The 16,287-nt window shown below is 45.6% G+C and overlaps 1 protein-coding gene across 1 annotated transcript in view; it reads right to left on the bottom strand.

Moving 5' to 3' along the window:
• The window catches only part of LOC136652396 (olfactory receptor 10A4-like), a 30,717-nt gene extending 15,998 nt beyond the window's left edge, over positions 1–14,719 (bottom strand). Inside the window, exon 1 of the mRNA XM_066629334.1 lies at positions 13,799–14,719. Within this exon, the coding sequence (XP_066485431.1) occupies positions 13,799–14,719 (921 nt within the window). The remainder of the gene's footprint in view (positions 1–13,798) is intronic.
• Positions 14,720–16,287: the final 1,568 nt, after the last annotated feature.

Raw genomic sequence — 16,287 nt, 5'->3', positions numbered from 1 at the left:
CCCTACTTTGATGTCACCCCCATTTTTATGAAGTCATCCTGTTTTGTTTTTTTTTAATTTTATTTACTTCTCTTATTTAATCTTTTAATAAAACTGGTTATATTTTAACCCATGGTCTTCCTGGTCCCTGGATATGGGAAAAATAGAGTGGATTGTCACATTCCCTCATTTTGCAGGCACTGCTGTGAGAGTGATTGTGATAAGAATCACTAAGGTTCAGTATTCTCCTGGGAGGGGGGCATTGGTCAGGTGCCCTTCACATAGTCTGATTGGGCTGGTGGCAGCAGATATATTCTACTAAGGTTTTACCCTATTCTGCTGCCTGTTCAAAATAGAAAAGAAGGGAACAGGAAGGGAGTGAGCCTGCTAACCACTAGTCTCTACTTCCCTGGGTCAACCTGCAGTCCCTTGGGGAGTCCCATCTTCTTCCTTGACAGTATAATTTTAAAGACCTCACTCATGTTCCCCCTACATGCAGCTCTCTCTCTCTCTCTCTCTCTCTCTCTCTCTCTCTCTCTCTCTCTCTCTCTCAATTAAGAGATCCTAAAGACTTTAATTTCCTCAGAAGCAAGATGCTCTAACCCCTTGATTATTTTGTCTTTTTCTGCATCTTCCTCAAGTCTACAGTTATGCTTTTTGAGATGTGGTGACCATAATAGTACACATTTTTCCAAATGTGATCACACCATAATTTGTATAAAAGGTATTGCAATACTGGCAGTTTTGTTTTCAATTTTTTTTTACTAATTCCCTAGCATGGAATGTGCCTTCTTCCCAGCATCCCTCATACATGATCAAAATGGTCATTGAGATATCCACTGTGACCCCAAATTATTCTTCTTCCATAGTCATCACCATTTTGGACCCCATCAGTGCACATGTGGCAGTTGGATATCTTGCCCCAATATGAGTCACTTTATGTACTCACAATGAACGTCCTTTGCCATTTTGTTGACCATTCACCCAGTTTGGAGAGGTTCACCAGAACTCACTGCTGTCAGCTTGAGACTTCTGTGGGAGAAGTGACAGCATGTGAGTAGACACAGAAGTGCTTTGCGCCCGCTTGCTGTAGCCCTACATTGTAAAAAGTAAGTGCAAAGCACCCCCCTCGCCCCCCCTTAGTGCCTCCCTCCACTTCCCCGGCTCTTAAATGGACGGGAAGTGTTACACGAGCTGGTGGGTCGCGACCCACCAGTTTAAGAATCACTGATCTGAAGTGTCACTCACAATAACCTCTCTGAATTCCCTGTTAATAAGTTTAATACTATTCTCTCACACTCTTAACAGTAAATCACAAGATAATACAAGCAAATGTTTCTAGATTGCTTGGTCTCTCACCTGATTCCAACCGACTCCACTTCCTCGACACTCCTAACTGCCTCAGAATGCTCTTGTCCATCAAATGCAGCTCCGCAACAACAGCTGAAGATGTGACAAGTTCCAATTCCAGTTCCATGATATCCTCCCAGCAGCCCAAAAAACATTTAGGCAGAGGACTAAATATACATGCAACTGTCCAGAGGGACAGGCTCAGTTCTGGTCCCAGTCCTTAGCCAACCAACCACTGGAGGATGCCTTGTTTAAAGTCTCAGGTCAGCTGCCTTTGGACCTCTTGATTCCCCCTGCCATCCTCATGTTCCAGTTAGGAAGTCCCGATAGCACTTTTCATCGCCCAACAGGAAAAGGGACTGTGAAATCACAGGAACCTAATCTCCAGGACCCTTGTCAAAAGGGAAGGTTGGCAGGGACTTTGTGGGAGCCTGTTGGAAAAACGAGGTTCAACTGTATGAGTTGGGCAGCCTGTCCAGTTTAGGAGGTGAACTTGTTCCTTCTAAGTGGAACTTAGTGCAGGGACTGTTGAGTTATAAACTGGCTTTCTTTTCTTTTACTTGGCCTGGAAAATCAAGTACTATATTTGATTTTGCTGGTGTCGTCCTATGCCTGTTCTTTCAATCTTATAATACATCTTTTCTATATTTTGAAAGCATCTTGCCTATCTGGTAAAAGACAAGAGCCAAGAGCTATTTACCTTCTTGTTTACCAAAATACTGTTTTGACCAAATGCTACAAGATCTCAGAGTGTGACCATGAGCAGAGAATAGTCATTAGCACCTCTTTCTCACCCCAGCAACAGCACCTCTCAGTTCAGTGCTGAGAGATGCATAGGTCAAAGGGCTGCTCACATACCAGTGGAAAGACATGAGAGGAAGTCTTAACCCATCTCTGCTGGCAGTGAATCTACCTGCCCCCTGTACTGTTGTTGTGTGTCGTCCCCCCCCCCCCCCGCTACTGGGGCAGGACATAGCCACGACAGCCAGAACAGGTGTATGCTTCAGTCTTCCCTTCAGAAACCCAAGAGTGACTGCAAGGTGAGACACACAGGCCAAGTGGCAAATATCCCAAGTCACTCTGGCCCGATGTCCTGCCCTCTCAACCAGCTTGCAGTCTCCCAACTTAACATCAGATCCTGTATGCTTCCTGCAAATGATCTGCTAATCTACTTATCTCCTTACCTGCAGGCTGCTGCATTGTTTGCTTGTGTTTTATTCACTCTTATTTCCCTGCCTCAAACTGCACAAAAACAAATAAATATTTTTTTTTTCAAGATTGATCCTTGGTGTGAGATCAGGTGTCAAGTATAAATATAGACCTGGCCTCCCTGTCAGAGTGTGCCTTTGTCCAAGGGGCCAGGTCTGCTTGTCTAGGGGGCTCACCCTCGCCCGCAGGCATGGCAGCTGTACCCACGGCCAAGGTCTCCCCTCCTCCTCCGTCGACTACAGCAGAAGAGGCTCCAGAGCCCTGGTCTACCAGGCTTCCCAAAGCAGAGCCCAGTCTACCTGCCTGGTAGAAATGGCCTCCTTTTTGCACTGGCAAGGAAATGTCCAGCTCCCCTTCTTTGATGTCACCCTCTCATTATGTCAGCCAGTGCAGTCTGCACTCCCACTGTGATGTCACTGGTCACCACACAGACAGGGTGATCAGATGTCATAACTGCAAAAGAGGACCCCAAAATGTAGGATATCCAAGAAAAATGAAGGACATGACAAAATAAAAGCTAAAAATACTCGTATATTGATTTTGCATGGTTAATTTAAACACCATATTGCTTATTATTTAAAACTCCATTACATACAACTTATTACATATAATTTATTAATCACAAGAAGGCTATGTGCTACCTGCAAGGGTCATTCACAAGGAAAAGGAGGACGTTTAAGTTCTTTTCCAGGACATGAAGCTAAAAACAAGTCCTGTAAAATGAGGACATCTGGTCTCCGTATATACAGATCCATGGGGATCCCCACTACTGTCCCTTTTTCCTACCTCCTGCTTCCTGATGAAGACCCTTCCTCTTATCCCATGATGGCTCAGTTCACTCAGAAGCTTTTAGAGCCTGAGCCCTGTAGCTATGAACATTTGACCCATCTGAGGAAGAAGTGACACTTTGGGCGCAATCCTGACCAACTTTCTAGCACTGACATAGCTGTGCCAATGTGGCATGCACTACAACCTGCAGTGGGGAGGCAGTTAAAGGGGCCTCCTCAAGGTAAGGGCATGTTTATTACCTTACCTTTGGGGCTGCATTGAGGCTAAGTCAGTGCTCAAAAGTTGGTTAGGATTGCACCCTTTGAGGTCCACTCCATTGGCTTGGTTGAAACCAATGGCAGTTTCAATCCTTCCCTCCAGACTTGTCTTCTTAGCAGCCCTTCTTACCTGGCTGCCTCTGAGAGAGAGGCAGACAGCAACGCTTACTCCACCAATGGTCATTTGGCCCCTCCCTCTCTCAGAACCTTCATCCTCACTGGACATTCCATCAGGGCATTAAAACAATTGTGTCACATTATATAGGAACTGATAATTAGGAACATTATATAGGAACTGATAATTGTATTTGCTTGCTTCCATATAGGGCTGAGGAATACATATATAACACAGGTTTAACACAGTGTCAAATCTTGGGGGAAAGTGACCTGCTAGAATAGCTCATTGGCTTGTAGATCTGCTTACCATGAAGGCGTGTATAGGAGGAGCTCAGGGACACAGCTGTGGGACTACAGCTGCTGCAGAAGTATGTTTTGGTGCACATAGGACACTTTCCATTCTAGTGTGAGCCTAAAATACGAATCTGCAACTATTTTGTATATTTAATAGATTTTAGAGAGACTTAAGAGTGTGTTTTCTGTATTACTGTATCTAGCTGCCGATGCTGTGGGATGTTGGGAAGCCCTGTAGACCTGGGCCCCTAAAGACTTTTCTATCACCATCCTCTCCCTGCTCTGTTCTGCTCCCTCCCACCCTTTCTGCCTGTCACCACCCTTCCTGGGGTCCCACCCCTTTCATCCCCCTTTGTGATGGGGTCCAAAAGAAACTTGTACCACCTGATAAAATTCTTCTGGGAGGCCCTGTTCCAATGTCTTTGTCTTTGCTGAAAGGCAAAAGCGGGGAGTTCACTTTAGACTGGGGCATGTTGTGATTAACCCACTCCCTCCATGAAGTTTCAGTTTAAATCACCCCCAAGCTGTTAAGAGTGGAAGGGGAGAAAGCATTTTATAGCACCTGTCCTCTCTACTACCAACAGGTGATCAGAGTGGGTCAAGTGGCTGTGCTTTCCAATATGAGGGATTGTCACAAGCTCAGGACCACCTTTGGATGAAAAGGCATATTGTAACTGTAGTGACTGAAAGGCAAAGTTTTGAATCAGCAGTTCCCTGCTTTTCATCTTGCTCTGTACTGAACTCACTGGCTGGTCTTAGGTGAGCCACTCCTATCTCAGTCTTGGTCTTCCCCTTCTGCAAAACAGAGACAATAATATTTACATTACATGGTTTTTAAAATAAGTACATCCAGATAACACACATGGAATGTTCTGCACATTCAGAAAGTGCTGCACACTTGGCAAGTACAGCAGCCCCCCCCCATATCCACAATTTCACCTAAAGGAGGTTCTCAAATCCTCTGCACCCCCCTTGCACACTTCATTTGCATATCTCTCTTCATTTGCATACACTTTGCAAAGGGAAACTTTTTCTTGCCTTTGTTTTGGAAAGGAAGGAGACAGCAAGAACCTGGAATCATATCTGTTAGAACAGGGGTGTCCAAACTTTTTGGCAGCAGGGCCACATCATCTCTCCAACGCTGTGTTGGGGGCTGGGAAAAAAAGAATTAATTTATGTTTCAAATTTGAATAAATTTACATAAATGAATATATTAGAGATGTTGTTGGCAACCTTCAGTCTTGAAAGACTATGGTATCGTGCTCTGAATGGTGTTCTGGCACAGTGTCTAGTGTGGCTGAAAAGGCCAATTCGGGAGTGACAATCCCTTCCACACCTGCAAGTGCAGTCTGTCCCTGGTCTGTCTCCCTGGCTATGGGCCTTCCTTCTTTGCCTCTTAGCCTCACTCTGTAGGCCAAGTGTCTCTTCCAACTGGGAAAGGCCATGCTGCACAGCCTGCCTCCAAGCGGGCCGCTCAGAAGCCAGGGTTTCCCACCTGTTGAGGTCCACTCCTAAGGCTTTCAGATCCCTCTTGCAGATATCCTTGTAGCGCAGCTGTGGTCTACCCGTAGGGTGCTTTCCCTGCACAAGTTCTCCATAGAGGAGGTCCTTTGGGATCCAACCATCGCCCATTCTCACGACACGACCAAGCCAACGCAGGGGTCTCTGTTTCAGCAGTGTATACACGCTGGGGATTCCAGCTAATTCCAGGACTGTTTTATTTGGAACTTTGTCCTGCCAGGTGATACCGAGGATGTGTCGGAGGCAGCGCATGTGGAAAGTGTTCAGTTTCTTCTCCTGTTGTGAGCGAAGAATCCATGACTCACTACAGTACAGAAGTGTACTCAAGACGCAAGCCCTGTAGACCTGGATCTTGGTATGTTCCGTCAGGTTCTTGTTGGACCAGACTCTCTTTGTGAGTCTGGAAAATGTAGTAGCTGCTTTACCGATGCATTTGTTTAGCTTGGTATCCAAAGAAAGAGTGTCAGAGATTGTTGAGCCAAGGTACACAAAGTCATGGACAACCTCCAGCTCATGCACAGAGATTGCAATGCAGGGAGGTGAGTCCACATCCTGAACCATGACCTGTGTTTTCTTCAGGCTGATTGTCAGTCTTGGCAGGCCTTGCTAAAACAGTTCATGAGCTGCTGGAGATCTTTGGCAGAGTGGGCGGTGACAGCTGCATCATTGGCAAAGAGGAAGTCACGTAGACATTTCAGCTGGACTTTGGACTTTGCTCTCAGTCTAGAGAGGTTGAAGAGCTTTCCGTCTGATCTGGTCCAGAGATAGATGCCTTCTGTTGCAGTTCCAAAGGCCTGCTTCAGCAGGACAGCAAAGAAAATCCCAAACAAGGTCGGCGCAAGAACACAGTCCTGCTTCACGCCGCTTCAGATGTCAAAGGGGTCTGATGTGGAGCCATCAGTGCCCTTCATGTCCTTGTGGAAAGACCTGATGATGCTGAGGAGCCTGGGTGGACATCTGATCTTGGAGAGAATCTTGAAGAGGCCATCCCTGCTGACCAGGTTGAAAGCCTTCGTGAGATCTATGAAGGCTATAAAGAGTGGCTGTCATTGTTCTCTGCATTTCTCCTGCAGCTGTCTAAGGGAGAATACCATATCAGTGGTGGACCTGTTGGCTCGGAATCCACACTGCGATTCTGGGTAGACGCTCTCTGCAAGTACCTGGAGCCTCTTCAGTGCAACTCGGGCAAACAGCTTTCCTACAACGCTAAGGAGAGAGATGCTGCGGTAGTTATTGCAGTCACCCTGTCGTCTTTGTTCTTGTACATTGTGACGATATTTGCGTCCCTCATGTCCTGTGGTACTCCACCTTCTCTCCAGCAGAAGCAGAGGATTTCATGCAACTCTGTGGCGATGATCTCTTTGCAGCACTTTAGGACTTCAGCAGGGATGCTATCTTTCCCAGGTGCCTTGCCAGAGGCGAGGGAGTCCAGGGCCACATGAAGTTCTGCTAGGGTTGGTTCACTGTCAAGCTCCTCCAGCACAGGCAGGCACTCAGTGTTGTTCAGTGCTTCCTTGGTCACTACATTTTCTCAGGAATATAGCTCAGAGTAGTGCTGCACCCAGCGTTCCATTTGCTGCGCCCAGTCCTGGATGACCTCGCCTGTGGCAGACTTCAGAAGGGCAATTTTCTTCTGTGTTGGGCCTAGGGCCAGCTTGATACCATCATACATCCCCTTGATGTTGCCCATGTCAGCTGCTATCTGTATCTAGGAACAGAGTTGGAGCCAGTAATTAGCACATTTCCTGGCAGTCTGCTGGACTTTGCTGCAAGCAGCTCAGAGAACCTGCAGGTTGCGCTCACTGGAACAGGCTTTGTATGCTGCTAGAGCTCTCCTCTTTTCCTCAATGACTGGTGTCAACTCCTTAGAGTGGGCTTCAAACCAGTCTGCCATCTTGTTGGTCTTCTTGCCAAATATGAACAAGGCGGTGTTGTAAACGGCATTTTTGAAATGTTCCCATCTGTTGTATGCATCTGCATCAGCTGGGCCTGGAAGAGATTCCTCAAGCACTCGTGCAAATTCCTCCACTTTTCCCTGGTCCCGGGTCTTGCTGGTGTCAATGCGAGGTCTTCCTTCCTTTTTTGTGTGATACAGTCGCTTAGTTAGCAGTTTTACTCTGCTGCACACCAGGGAGTGGTCAGTGTCGCAGGCAGCACCCTGATAACTGCGTGTGATCTTGATGCTGGGAAGGCTGGAGCATCTGAGATGAAGCGTAGAGATGGAACTTATATGAATTAATGAAGGTCTTGCAATAACTCAAGGCCTATAAAAGGCCTTGCACAAAGCAAGGCCAGCCTTTCCTTTGCTGCCATTGCTGCATCACAGACGTGAAACAGCAAGCAGTGGAGGGAGCCCCCGTCCCATAGTTCACACAAGAGGTTGAACAGTTGGCTGTCATGCTGAGAGCAGTTGTGTTGGGCCAGCGTGGGCTCTAGCAAGTCTCTGGAGGGCCAGAGGCTCATTGGAGACTGGGGGCTCCCCGCGGGCCGGATTGGGAGTCTACCGGTCTACACCGGTAGACCACAGCTGCGATACAAGGTCATCTGCAAGAGGGATCTGAAGGCCTTAGGAGTGGACCTCAACAAGTGGGAAACCCTGGCCTCTGAGCAGCCCGCTTGGAGGCAGGCTGTGCAGCATGGCCTTTCCCAGTTTGAAGAGACACTTGGCCAACAGTCTGAGGCTAAGAGGCAAAGAAGGAAGGCCCATAGCCAGGGAGACAGACCCGGGACAGACTGCACTTGCTCCCAGTGTGGAAGAGATTGTCACTCCCGAATTGTACACACACACACACACACACACACACACACACACACACACACACACACACACACACACACATAGTGTACCACCATCTAGCAGCCTCAGGAACACAGGACCCTGATTATTATTAATTAATAATTTTTCTTGTTACTATTAATTAATAAAATTTCTTTCTAGACAACTTTTCAAAAGTGGGTCCCAGTGCTAACAAGTTTGGGAAGCACTCGCATAAAGCACCCAGGAAGAGTCCCGAAATTACTGGAAGGGAACCAACAAAGTGTAGTTTACTACAGGCAGTGCAGTTCAGTATTATTCTCAAAAGAAATTTTTGGTACAGTTTGCATATTGGCCATTGTTATACTCTACTTTTACTGGGGCCAGCAGTGAAATTGTACAAGATCTAGGGCCCAGTCCTATCCAACTTTCCAGTACCGATGCAGCTCCAATGCAGCCCTGAGGTAAGGGTACAAATGTTCCCTTACCTTGAGGAGGCCTCTGTGACTGCCTTCCCACCACAAGGTGCAGTGCATGCCCTATTGGCACAGCTGCACTGGCACTGGAAAATTGGATATGATTTGGTCCCAAGACTGCTAAAAAGAAATGCAAAAGTACTATTACCCTACCCTGACCACCATCATCACGTATCTCGTTATCCTCTTCAAACAGTTCTTTCCGGCTGGTGCTAAGATAAAATGCTACTGTATTGTGTTTTGAGGAAAGTTCTGGTCGCTTGAAGTAACTTACAGTCACCAGTTGTTCCTCTTTAATCCAGCCTGCAATTAAATAGCATACCAGCTTTAGCACTATGTGTGCTGGTTCCTGGAGGGTAGCAAATGTATAGCTGTTATCTAAGAAAAGAAAATGTGTGTACCCAATTTTGCATTACGCTCTGGGCTAGTGGTTCCCAAACCTTTTAGCATCAGGACCCACCTTAAAAAAAATTGCACTTCACCAGCTGCTCAAGCCTCTGTGACTATAATGGTGATTGGGCAGCAGTGCTCCCCACCAAAAGTTCAAGTATGTTGCAGCTTGCTTCATTTAGCTGACATGAGCTAAGACAACATGGGTTTTCTTTCCTTTTGTCAAATATTTATTTTAAAAGATTTAGAACAAAGGTCCATTGGCCAGCTATGGCCCATCAAAGCTCTTTATTTGGCCTGTGTGAGAATTGGGCTCTTCCAGCACCACCATCACCCAGTGGCATAGCTAGAGGAGGTGCAAAGCACTAATTTTTGCAGGGAGCCTCACCACAACATGCAACAATATCCAATACCCCATCTCAGGGAGACAGACTGGGTGAAAGTGGTTAATGGGAAGACACTGCCAATGTGTCACTGTCAAAGGATCTCCTACAGAATTCCTCAGCACTATGGCAGCTCATTTGCAGGTGTAGCTCTGAGGAGTCTGCTGGAGGTGCCTCAGCTCAGGATGGGGGTTTTGGGATATCACAGGTGCTAGTCCCACCACTCTCCGGCCCTGATCTGCCCTGATCCACACTCGGCTGTGAAATGAACTGTGCCATAGAATTGGGCCCCATGGCTCTTTCTATTCCACCAGGCATCTGGTATAATATTCTATAATGTTGTTATAAGATTCTTTTAATGTCTTACAGATTTTTAGCATATAGTTTTTAATTGTGATTTTATTACCTTTGGCATTTTCTACTTATTTTTGGTAAGCTCCCTGGGTCCCCTTGGGAAGAAAGGTGGTGTAAAAATGCTGCAAACAAACAAACAAAAAATACGCACAACAAACCTGTGACCTTTATTGCAATGCCAAAAGAACACCAATGACAGGGTGTGTTTTTTTTTGGTCATAGCACAAGTTTCATTTTGCCATGCTTGTTTGCCATTGGTGTCTGACGTACAGAGCTGGCATAAAAAGGTACACCCGCAGTGTTATCACCTAAAAGTTGTTAAGAGTGCTTTTCTCTTGCTGGCCGTACTCCTTGGTGCTCTCTCATTCTTGGTCACACACAGAGTCTAGCATGCAGCCCTCTGAAATGGCAAGACAACACAACAAAGAAAACTGCATACACTCAAACACAAATAGCCTTATGCACCCACAAATATCACGATGGATCCATGGGAGGAAAATGGCAGGTACACCGTAACATGTACCTGCCATTTTACCATCGTACCCATTTCACTGCATTGTGAAAAGCACAAGAATCGCAGCACACAGAAATCTATGTGCAGAAAGTGCGATTGTAGCTGCTGCACAGCCCTTGGCCAGCAGGTAAGGGTTTTCGTAGGGGGAGGTTTAGCCAGTGGGACGTTGCTCTTACCGGTGTTGCAGCAGATGCCAGTAGCAGCACAGGTGCCTCTGTTGTTCCCGCACTGTTCTTGTTGCCAGTTCACTGAAAGCCTGCCTTAGAGCTATAAGTAGTTGCAGAATCTGCCTGTGGCTCACTCGGTAGCTTCCATGTGAACTGTGGAGTTAGCGGCTGGTTTGCTGGTAGCATGCTCCTTGGTTGTGCAGGTGACCCTGGCAATGAGATCGGCCACCATGCATGGGGGTGACCTCCTCTCCAGGTTGGTTTGGTGGTGCATGTCTGAGGGCAGCTGCGCTGTCATTAATTTTTCATTAATTTACTAAGCATTGTTTTCACTAAAAGTAGTGCAGGGGGATGTCTTAGAATTAGGACCAAATTTGGGGCAAAGCACTGTACACCCCCATCTGAAACCACCACCACCATTACTCCCCCCCCCCAAAAAAAAAAATCCCTTAGAAAAAATTGAGCTACTTACATCACTGTTCCGTGGCACCACCTGATTCCTGAGTCTGTCAGGATCACTTAAATGTTCATGAGAGACAAGGCGTTCCTTCTGATAAAGCCCAACACATCACTAACTTCCAAAGAGACCAAGGAAATAATCAGAGTCTATTTTCTTCCATTTTAGAATGAATACCGTCTGGAATAGATATTTGTGTTCTACCGAGTAAGGAAGAAAGTCTCCCTTGACATTTCTGATAATGAGCATTTCAAATTACAGAAAACAAGTTGTAATAAAGTATACTTTTCTGGTGGAAATCAACCCACAATTCACTGCCTACTGATCCAGAACAATGCATCTAGCTTTTATAGGGCTACTCTACATTGTGTATGTTCTTTATCAAGCTTCTAGAACAGTGTTTTCCAAACTGTGGGTCAAAACCCCATGTGCGGGTGGGTCACAACCTCATGTGTGCCAGACCCAATGCAATGCTCCTTGTAGTGCCAGAATGCTCACTGGGAGGCCCCTGCCAGGTTACGCCAGGCCTGTTACTTCCTCTATTGGCCTCCACGGGCCTCAGAATGGCCCACAGAAGTGACCGGAAGCAACTTCTGGTCGAGCTGAAAGTAGTACCTGCAAATCGGGCGTTGCTTCCAGACACTTCTGTAGGCCATTCTGAGGCCTGTGGAAGCCAAGTGGGTCATGAGCCTGGTGTGACCCAGATGAGGCCTCCAGGGTCTCCCAATAAGGGCCTCCAGGGCCTCCCAATTATGTCACTACCAGTAGTATTGCATCACGACCAACCATGGTGGACAAAGTGGGCCACAGCACTGAAAGGTTTGGGAACATGATGCTCTAAATGCATTAGGTTAATGGACCTGGTTATTAACTCTTATATGAGTAAGCAACGAGAATGGCAAAGAGGGGTTTGCTGTTGTTTGATAAATTTAAGGTATGGAGGATTTAAAGGTTTTTAACAGGGGGCTCCAAACTATGACCCACAGGCCACATCCAGCCCACTAACACATTTTGACTCAGTAGCATAGCTGGGGGAGCAAAACAGTAAGTACTGCAAGTGCTGTAATGAGCTGCGTAAGTGGCCCCTCCCACTAGCCATCAGAGTCATTCCTGGCAGCAGCAACACTACACATGTGCTTGCCAAACCCAATGGTGTCTTCTGAGAATTGCTGTCACAGCTTGGAATGGCTCTGACAGCTAATGGGAAGGGCCGATAGTGCATTGCAGTGCCTGCAGACTTTTTTTGCCCCCCTCTAGCTATGCTACTGTTTTGACCACCTTACTGAACCCAGTGACATTATAATTAAGTACAAACTCCCTCCCCCCCACACACACTCTTTTCCTCTCACTCACACCTGGCACCTTACACCTTCTTCCTTCTGCCAGATTAAGTGACATACTGCTGGGTTTGTCTCAATGACAACATGCACAGAGAGAAAGAGAGAGAGAGAGAGAGAGAAAGAGAACCCCACAGTTGTAAAGACTGCAAATATTTTTGGCAGATCAAAGATAGGAAAGTCCTGCTTGGGTGAGGGCACCATCTAGTGAGGGCCAGGGATATTACAGACCCTCCTTTAAAAATTCTTGGCTGAGAATTCCTGTATTCAAGCTGGCCAGGAGCTGTGGTGCAAGAGAAAGGACTCTGCTGGGTGATCTCACTGTTCTCCTCCACTATACCCCTGATCAAAACAGTTCATAATGTGGCTGTTCTCAATCAAGTAGATAATCCAGATTATTTTTCAAATGTTTATACCACCCTTCCTCCCAGGAGCTCATGGTGGTCAGTGGAAAGTTTAGAATCAAAGGAAGTCTAGGAACAAGAAAAACACTATACACCTGTCTCAGAAAAAGACACTAAGGCTGCAATCCTAACCCCACTTTCCTGAGAGTAAGCCCCATTAAACAAAATAGGACTTACTTCTGAGTAGACCTGGTTAGGATTATGCCCTAAGATTGTCACAGATCCAAGAAAATACATGGAGAGGGGCTACCATGATCTTTCATGGTTTGCTGAACAAACCAAATTTGTGCATAGAGAAAACCCAAGTCAAAAGTAAAATCTGAGTTGGAGGTGCTCCATATGCTGATATACTCAATTTAGCAGAAAATATACAGTAAACCGGATTTCTTTAACATAAAAGACTCAAAGGAAGCTCAGGCTGCAATCCTATAAACACTTTCCTGTGAGTAAGTCCTATTGAACCCAATGGGACTTACTTTTGAGTCCACATGCATGGGCTTGTGCTGGAGTTTCTGTATAAGAAGCGACTTTCCTCAAGGAGGATTCTGCACACATCTTTCTAGGAGCAGCATTGTTCTGGGGCAGAATGAGGCAGAAGAAGGAAGGGAGGAAGGAAGGAAGGCACACAATAGCTGTTACCAGCATCTATAATAGGGGAAAAGATACATGCAATCCTCTAGGATGTGTGCACATTGGTTTGAAATGAGCATTTCCCAAGCAGAACCACTCTGAGTCTCTGATTTAGAACTTGTGCTGAAAACATAAGCCGCATAAAGAGTAACAAAGATAAGTTTGACCCTAAGTAACTCCTTGAAATAATTTACCCTTGGATCATTCTAGCAGACTACCTGTGTTTCCTCGGGAACAACACATTGTTCAACAACACATTCTGCACAGCAGGTGAACACCCCACAGAGATACCAGCATGACCAGGAGGCAAAAATAATTCAGAACACTTCTTTTGGTTTTCTAGTTATTTTAATTCAGAGTCTGTGTACGTGCAAAGTGTCGAACAGACATTAAGCCTTTTCAAGCCCCTTCTTACGGCTGCCCTCACTTCCATGTTTCTTAGACTATATATGAGGGGGTTGAACATGGGTGTCAAGACTGTGTAGAAGAGCGAAAAGACTTTTTTCACTTGACTTAGGTCGCTGGATCGCGGTAACATATAGACCAGCATCAGAGTTCCGTAATACATGGCAACCACTGTGAGATGAGAGGAACAGGTAGAGAAGGTCTTTCGCCTCCCAGATGTGGAAGGGATTCTGAGGATTGTGAGTATGATGAGAACATAAGATGCCACAGTCAGGATAAAGGGAGGTAAGGTGAATATTGAAGTAAAAATGAAAGCTGACAATTCAAATAGATAGGTGTCACTGCAGGAGATATGTCTTACGTTTGAACTAACATCACAAAAATAATCATCAATTTCATTGGGGCCACAGAAGGATAATTGTGACACTGTCACAGTCAAGCTTAGGCTAACCAGAATTCCACTGACCCAGGAGACAGCTGCTAACTGAATGCTCAGCCTGCCACTCATCAGAATGGCATAATGCAGTGGCTTACATATGGCCAAGTACCTGTCGTAAGACATCATAGCTAGAAGGTAGCACTCAGTGCCAGCCAGTCCAGAAAACAAGGTGAATTGTGTGAAACAGGCTTTTATAGATATACTTTTTTCCTCAGTCAAGAGACTTGACAGCAGCTTTGGTACGAGGTTGGAGCTGTAGCAGGCTTCCAAGAGGGACAGGTTCCCTAGGAAGAAGTACATGGGGGTGTGAAGGTGTCGATCAGTCACAGCCAGCACGAGAATGAGGAGGTTCCCAGCCATGGTCACCAAGTAGATCACTAAAAATAGCAGGAAGAGGAGACCCTGCAGTTCAGGAAGATCCCCAAATCCCAAAAGGAGGAATTCAGAAACTGTAGTCATGTTCTGCCACATTTTGTTTGCAAAGTACTGCATCTAGAAAAAGTAAAACATACAAATGTCATAATTCAGTGGTTCTCAAACTATGGATCAGGACCCACTGGTGAGTTGCAACTTGTTTTCTGGTGGACAGAAAGATCAAATAATTAATTGCCTCAAGCCCAGAGGTTATTGAAAAATCAGATACTGTAGCTGCGAATTACCCTGCAAAGAGCTCAGCTCCTGCAGTTTGCAAAAGAGCTGTGTCGTACCCTGCCCCGAAGGGCAGCCCCAGTTGGTAGACAGGGATGGGTCTGTCCAGTGCTGCTGAGACCAAATAAGCAAGACACTGAAAAGTGGAAGGCTTTGAAGTCTGTTTATTGTTTCAGCAAGGCATGCCTGTGGCCTCTGGGAGACTCAGCTCAAATCCGAAAGGCACTCTTCAGAGGGGTGGGACACCTTTATACATTTCTGTTCCTTTGTCCTAAAATCTAGACTTCCCATTGGCTGAAATTTCACATCATAGATGGGGCAAACTCCCAATAAGCTATAGATAACATTAGAGACACCTTTCACTCAGTGCCTGTTCATATTCCCATCATTCAATCCAATTAAAATTAATTTGACAGGTCTTCTTACTAACCTCATTAAAAGAGATGACACAATGTGCTTTTGCCTGGTGCCATTATCTTATCAGCATACTTTCCCCCTGTGTTAATGTAAACATTGAACACCTGTGGGACCTCTCTGCCAAACTAAGGTTTCTTGTCTTTTATTAAGTATCTCTTAAACTTTTCTAAAATCTAGTAACTTTTTAGTCCCCTATGGCCTGCTTCTAATGACTACTATGTCCCTATATGTGAATTACAATTGAAGGCAAAGACTATTTTGTCCTAGCTTTTGCCTTTATGTGCCTTTTTCTATTTCAGTTGCAGTTCAAATAAAGAGTCTCCAAAAGGAGAAGTTTCCCTGGTACCTTTCCACTTCGTCCCTCTCATCTTCTTGCCCCCTCCTTACTTTCAAAGGGGGAGTAGCCTTGTCTCACTTTGACTTGTTCAAGGATGCTTGCTTTTCTAATTAAAATGTGTGCTGTCTTCTAAAGTTAATCTCTTGCAGGTTTCTTGTGGTTAGCTAGCTAGACACTTTGTTAGTTCGCCAAGAAACATTGCCAACTGAAAGGACTAACTTGACATTTTAGCAGAGCAGTTAGAGCAATTAATTTTTAAGCTTTCCCCTAAGTTCATGCTCTCCCTGTCTTCTTCTTCTTTCTCCGCCCCCCCCTCTCTTTGTTACACTGTTTTGATGGTTGCTACAGGTTTGGCTATCTTTTCTTGGAGGGGGTCTAAGACAGGTAAGCTGGCGTCATCTGCTAACTGCCCTACTTGAAGCTTAGTTCCTGCAGTTTGCAAGCGTATATAAATACAAAGAGATAAAGTATGAGGCTCTTTTTTCTGGTTATTACTACTTATATATAAATAAATAAAATATTTCTTTCTTGATCTCCTTTTTAAAAGTCTGGTCAACACAACAGGGTCCCGATAGAGTGTCATTTTGAAAAATGGGTCCTAGTGCTAAAACATTTGGGAACCAATGTCATAATTCATTGGTTCAGAATTTGAAGCCAG

Source organism: Tiliqua scincoides, chromosome 5, assembly GCF_035046505.1.
Source record: "Tiliqua scincoides isolate rTilSci1 chromosome 5, rTilSci1.hap2, whole genome shotgun sequence".
NCBI lineage: Eukaryota > Metazoa > Chordata > Lepidosauria > Squamata > Scincidae > Tiliqua > Tiliqua scincoides.
The sequence above is the reverse complement of the archived record's forward strand: the minus strand, read 5'-3'. Positions and strand labels throughout refer to the sequence as shown.